This window comes from Cariama cristata, unplaced genomic scaffold (genome assembly GCF_000690535.1).
Source record: "Cariama cristata isolate BGI_N322 unplaced genomic scaffold, ASM69053v1 scaffold8621, whole genome shotgun sequence".
NCBI lineage: Eukaryota > Metazoa > Chordata > Aves > Cariamiformes > Cariamidae > Cariama > Cariama cristata.
In genome coordinates, this window is record NW_009597521.1 from 8,363 (window position 1) to 15,099 (window position 6,737).

The 6,737-nt window shown below is 41.7% G+C and overlaps 1 protein-coding gene across 1 annotated transcript in view; it reads left to right on the forward strand.

Moving 5' to 3' along the window:
• Positions 1–295: 295 nt before the first annotated feature.
• Positions 296–6,737, forward strand: part of LOC104168349 (polypeptide N-acetylgalactosaminyltransferase-like 6) — a 30,195-nt gene continuing 23,753 nt past the window's right edge. The window contains exon 1 of the mRNA XM_009708919.1: positions 296–407. Coding sequence (XP_009707221.1) covers positions 300–407 — 108 coding nt within the window. The 5' untranslated portion in view covers positions 296–299. The remainder of the gene's footprint in view (positions 408–6,737) is intronic.

Below are 6,737 nucleotides of genomic sequence, written 5' to 3' on the forward strand. Positions count from 1 at the left end.
TTCTTTTTCTGTTACATGCGTTTATTTAGTAATGAACAGAAATTGTTTGTTTTGAAAACAGGAGTTTGTGCGTGACTGTCTGCCGTGCTCTATCTCTCTCTACGTGTCTATCGCGTTGCCTGTTTCTCACCTAGAGCCCATTTTGGGGTGAATAGAGGCAAATGTTGTTTGTTTACAGTACCCCTTGTCTACGCCTTCCATAGCTTTGCAATTCACGCAACATTCACACAAACACACGCACGGTCCAAACATCTCCATAATGGTTTGTGGTGTTTTCTTCGTCCTTCAGGTCTCCTGTAATGGCTGGAGGTCTGTTTGCCGTGAATCGGAAGTGGTTTTGGGAGCTGGGAGGCTATGATCCAGGATTAGAAATATGGGGAGGAGAGCAGTATGAAATCTCGTTTAAGGTAAGTCATCAAGTCACCTTGTACCATACTTCCTTACTTGTTTGGTTCAAGACTCGTGCAATCGTGATGCTTTCCTACATACTGTCTTTTGTCTTTTAACTAAAACTAATTCAGTACAATATTACTTTTTTCTTTGGGAAGTCCCAGTAATTTCACAGACATTTATGCCATAAACACATGCTCCCGAAACCATACCAAAATCACACTGAGTGCGGTTCCCTCTGAAAATGTGGCAGTTTACCACCATCAAAGAATGAAGTTCTACCTTGCTCCTTTTATCAAGTCTTCTCCACTTACCTTCTCTGAGACGCTGCATTTACTTCATGCTCCAATGTTGGGCTCAATAAACCAACAGAGAACTAATCCAGAAGAAAAAGAAAATGGCATAATTTTCTGCCCAGATCAACAAGTTGAATCAACTCCGGGGGTAGGCTTCCCTGGAGTCAGCTCAGGAAAATGGGTGGAAATGGAAAGAGAAAGGCATAGGAAGAAGGACTCCTTCCAGTAGCAGTGAACCACTGGATCAGCTCAGCTGCTTGGAGCTGTTATCTACAGGCCAGCTTTTCAAAATCAGATGATTTTTTAATTGCATTTGAATTATTGTAATGACAAAATCTGTGGGGAGTTTTCAAGCGCTCAGGTTACGTACAACCAGCTATGGTATATTCTCATACCCTCTGGGAGGGAACGTGTATTCAAATCAGTTACTTGACTTTTGCACGTCAAGTTGAAAGTCTTGTTACTTTTTCCACATGTAAAGTAGGTATTTGCATTAGTTTGATAAGGACTAACAGGTCACATTTTGAAAATTGAGTTTATTGTGTTCCAGTACCCCCAAATACGTAAGAACTTTACTTCATGGCCTCTACATACGAAGATTTTCAATGACTTGATAGAATTTCATTACATAGATGAACTGAGTCAAGCGTATTTGGATAAAGCTTGGAACTGAAATTAGAATTCACATTTAGCTTCAGGATCTTTCCAGCCTACATCCAAACTCTGACAGTGTAAAGCTCAGTAAATAAATTCAGTATGTCAGCCATGACTAATATCATACATCTTGCTGAATCTGAGTTTCAACAGCGATTAAAACAACAGAGCTGAGGCCATTCTGTTGAACAAAACACACGGTGTGACCTGACACTGGACGGCGGGGCTGTCTTTACAGGAGTTATCAAGAACAGCAAAATGGTTTGTATTAGCTGTGTGACTCTCACGTTTCTCCAAATTATTTTTATACCCCAGCAAAATAAAACAGGAAGGCAGGGGAAACCCTATAGCTAGACAGTGTATTTAGAATATAGTGATTTACCTTCTGTCCATTTAGGTTGTTTCAGAGGCAAATGTAAATAGTCACTAATAGCTGTCACAATGGTCTCTGACAGGTCACCCATGATTTTATTATCTTATTTCAAATATTCCCTGTATTTATCAGCACAAAGAATATACTCGTAATGCTCTCCAGTCTTTGTATAGAAAGCACGTTAGCAGCACTTGAAATCAAGATACTGGATTGTCCCAGTGTGTTTTGTTCAAGTGATAGATTTATTTATTTTTTTTTTGGAAGCGGCTGTGTCACACTGGGTCTCATTTCATTCATACCTCCTGATTGAGCTCATTAGGGTATACTGACCTTAGGGTCCCTGTCCTTTCTTATCACCTTTAACAGAAGAAAAAAATACTCTTTAGAAACAATTGCCAAATAGGAACAACTTTCTTTTGGAAGAATTTAACAGATGTAAGTTTTAAAAAGATGACTGCTGTTTGGTTTGGGGTGACAAAAAATGGGAGAAAAATCATGGAGATGGACGGGAGAAAGAGAAAGGACTGGGTTTTACTGTATCAGAATCACCAATATCAGCTTGGGAAAGGTTTCTTCTTCAACAGTTTCTGCTGTAGCTATCAATTCAGTCATCTTAAAACGGATTTAAATGAGGACAAGTTAGCCAGACAGTTTAATTTACCGGCTTTATTCACAAAACTTGGGAAGATGGTGGACTTGCCATCTCTCCGTTATTCACAAAGTCAGTGAAAAAGCCAGACAACCAGCCTGGTACAGCTTCCTCGACTGCCAGAGTGGGTCTGCAACTCCATCTTACCTTTTCTTAGACCGTCCACATCCATGGCCTCTGGAAGTGTCGTAGGATGGGTGCCCTGTGTTGATGCCGCACCTCACACTAATGTTATTTTGCTTGGTAAATAATTATTTGGGGTATCCTGCCTCAAGACCATCTCTAACCACCAGATGGTTAACTATTCTCACACATTTCTTTTTTGATTCAACTGGTTCTTAAGTATTTCGTAAAAATGTGACTGGTTTTGATTAAGAAGTTGAAAAAGGGAGAGGATTTGAAATGTCCCATAATTGTGGGAAGTTTGTATTTAGAGGACTGTTTCAGGCTGATGTTTAACCTCAGAGGCAGACATGGTGTTCCTTCCACATTCTTCATATATCTCGTTTTTAACTGAGATTCATTTGTACAAAAGCTGCAATATAAGGGTAAATAGTAAAACAATCTATTGAGCATAAACGGAGACTCTGCTGGTGGCGCGACCTTCCCAGTGTCAGACTGGAGGTTCTTGTGGTTAACTCGGATCCCGTGATGCAGTCAGGGAGGGACGCATGCCCGAGCCAGAGCTGTCAGGTGCTCCCTGAAATGAAACAGTAGTGTCTGGTTCATCTCAAACTGGTTGCCCTGCTCTGTGAACCGGAGTGAGCAGTGTTTGCAGATCATTTCTGGTCCTCAGTGATACATTTTAAACTCTCTGGATCGACAGACTACTGTAACCCTTCTGCTTAACATTTTCACAGGAGGTCCAGGTACTATAGAATCCAGGTAAGCTGTGGCATGTCTTTAATTAGCACCGCTAATGTTTTGATGCAAAGGAAAGCTTACAGGCATGCTCAGGAGGATTTTTCACAAATGAGTGTGTCAAAAAATCATATTTATATGTCCAAATTCACTGGTGGCAAATGTGGAATAACGTTTATGAAACAGTATACATTTGATATTCTCTGGCCTGATTTTATTTGGAGAATTTCCTAGATGTTGAAATGAAACTTCAGTCCACAGAAACATTCACACATTGTATGGGGAGAAAAATCATGTAGCAATCAAGAACCTATTAAGGAAGAGCATCTTCTCAACCAAAAGGCTCTGCATGACTGTACCAGAGGCATTCACAGTCACCCCCACAACTCAGGGTAGAGGAGTGTTCGCTACAAAGCCAAGTGGGAAGCCACGAGTGCAAAGTGTGGGCTTAGAGAGTCAGAAATTGGATCTTTCAGAAAAGTGTGACGGCTAGATCTGTGCTAGTTAAGACTCAATAATATAGTTTGTCTGAAGTCCTCTGACTTAAGGAATTATTAGCTGCTCCATCGTGAACGTCAGCTACTCTGCTCTGCTCGCTGTAATCCTCTACTGCACTTTGCAAACCCCAGACACGCAATGAATTAAAGTCTGGGGCTGGATCAAGGGCCATAATGCAAGCTCGAAGGAATCTCTAAGAATAGCAAAGCCATATTGCTTTATGAGTTCAAGACACCCAGACAGAGTCCAAGGACTGATTAAAAATTAGATCAGCAGGAGAAGTGGTTGCCTGGGGAGTCAGGCGGCTGTTGCTGACAAGAAGAGGTCGAACCAGATTTAGGAAAAGTACTTGGGCTGGGAAGCTTGGAAGGAAAGTGTCAGTTTTGATGTTTCTCTCTGGCTGTGTCGCTAGATGTGACCTGGGGTGACAGACAGCAGGCTTCCACGCAGAGCACCGTCCTAACCAGAAGTCGTCTCTCTTTTTTTGGGAGGGTGGGAGGTTGTGCTATCTCATTGTACAGGGATGGAAGGTGGGTGGCGTGAGCAAAAATATGTATGTGTGTGTGTTTGGGGAGGAAGGGTGTTCAATGGGAAAAGAAAGATGCTACAGAGAGGGAATCTACAGTGAATCGAAATTTACTGCAGCATAATACAGTAAGTTTCTGCAAAATCAGTACGCTTTATAATGTTTCTGTGACATTTGGGATTGTGCCATAGCAGGAAAGGAAACTTCCACAAACTTCAGGCGTGACTGTTCCAGGTGCCGAGTTGTCAGCAGCACAGACAGACAGGTTACAAAAAAAAAAACCACAAACACCACACCCAAAAAAAGCTGCTGCTTACAAATTTGCTTGACCTTTATTTCCTTGACTACAAAACCCAACAGATTTCTCTTTTGTTCTTTTCTTGCTCGCTAACATTGCTGCGGAGGACAGCAGCAAACGTAGCGCTGAGTGCCGCGCCGATTAGCTGCCATTTCCAAATCAGAGCACACGCGGGCACGTTCAGTGGCTGGGGGGGGAGCCACAACCTGTGGCTCAAAATATGCCCTCTTCATTAAATAGTTTCTTAGATTCATTTTTACGTAAGAAATAACGTGCAGCATTTTCAGTGAAGTTGTAACCTATATGAAGAACTAACAAGCACGATACATTGCCACTTTTCTCAGCGTTTTAGAGGTGCCAAGGAGTCTTGTTGAAGTACTCACAGTCATCAGTTCCCAGTTACATGGTACGGTTTTAATATCCCTGACAGGAAATCCCACTGCACCACAAGTAAATGGTTTTGCTGTTTGTGAACCCTGGGACTCAAGATTTGCAGCCAGTGATCGTGATTTTCGAATTTTTCTTGCATTTAGCTGAACATTCTCACTACACGGAAAAGTTCACAGGAAAGTATTCTTCTTTCTCCTTTTCTACAGCTGCTAAATCTGTTCTTTGGGTTTATATTTCAGGAAGAGTGACTGAAAATTCCCATAAAGTTTTTATATGCTTATTTTCTACAACTTTTTCAGCCCCATTGTGGTAATACATTTCTCCTGCTTGTAGTCCATCCTTCTTGCATAATGCTGAGAGCACCAAGCCGACAGCTTTGCATGACATACTTTATATTCCTCATCCACCAGTTTACTGTTTGTTTGCTTTTTCCATCCGTTTCGGTGTCTCTCGCTGTTGTCTGTCTTGTTACTGACTCTCAGCAGCAGTATATTTCTCAATTAGTTTTGAAGCCTGATCCAAAATCCATTCAGTCCCCCCTCAGTCTTGTACATAATTTGCGGTACGTTTATGTTCCTGTTCCACAGCTGCTCATCCTCCACTGCTCAAAAATCCCGAGTCTCTTACTGCAGTGATGATGATTACAGTGTAGCATATGGATCGGAGTCTCAGTATTTACATTTTCCAGCTAGTCCCTGGGCTGGATCACTCATAAACTAGAGAGATAAGGCGGGAGGGTTGGGGGGGACACACCACAAAAGCAAGCAGAATTCCATTTTCAAGACAAAGAAGTGATGCGAAAAGAGGGCGATACACCCGAAACCCCACAAGAGCTGTCGAACAGAGCTAAAAAATGCATCTGTGACATCTAAGCTCCAGTCAGGAGCAAAGCCACATAACCGCAGCTTAATCTCTTTTAAAGCTTACGTTAATGCCTGCCTTTTGCTTTCCACCATCCCTATAAAGCGTTTTGCAACATGCTGTTGGAAGGAGCCCGATAAAGATAAATAGTGATATGGTGTATCGTTGACGCCTAAAACTACTCTTCTTTTGATCTTTCCAAGCTGAAACTGCATTGTTTTGGTTTCGTCTTTGGTTTTTATACCTCAGCTGCAGACCAGATTCATTGCTTTTATAAGAAGGAGACGTTAGCGATCTTGAGCGTTTCATTGCTTGCTGCTTAGATAAACAGAGAGGCATCGGTGTTGTGCGATCATTTTCCCAAATGTCCCGCGCCACCTGAATTCCTTTCACGGTACCCTGGAGGTCTGTAATGTTTAACACAGAAGTCATTCTCTCATTTCTTACCTTTACTGCATGTGACGTAAAAATGCACGTTTTAGACAAAGTTGCCAGAATTGATCTTCCCAGGAAAATATTAAAAATGCTTTAAAAATCATTCTGAAGCTGAAAGATAAACGGGAACAGCTGCTAAATGTCCTTCAAGGCAGCCCAAAATTCATTTCAGTTACCCTGTGCAGCACACCTCAGGTGCAGCGCAGCTTTTTCATGTTTTATATCTAGCAAATATAAGCCTAACACAAGGCGTTGTTTCCTCCCACTTGTTATTGCCTCAGCATATCTGACAGGTTGTTTTTTTCCTAATTCCTTTTATCCTTTCCTTTTCTTATTTTTTGTACTGACATCCTACTGCTTTAGAGGGAACGCAGTCTATGTCTACTTCAGCTCCCATTGTCTGAGTTACAGTAATGCTGACCTATACAGTATATTTTTCTGCTTTCATCTCTTTTAAATTTGTTCTGTGGCTGACCTTTGTCCTCAAACTACCATGCTGTCCGCTC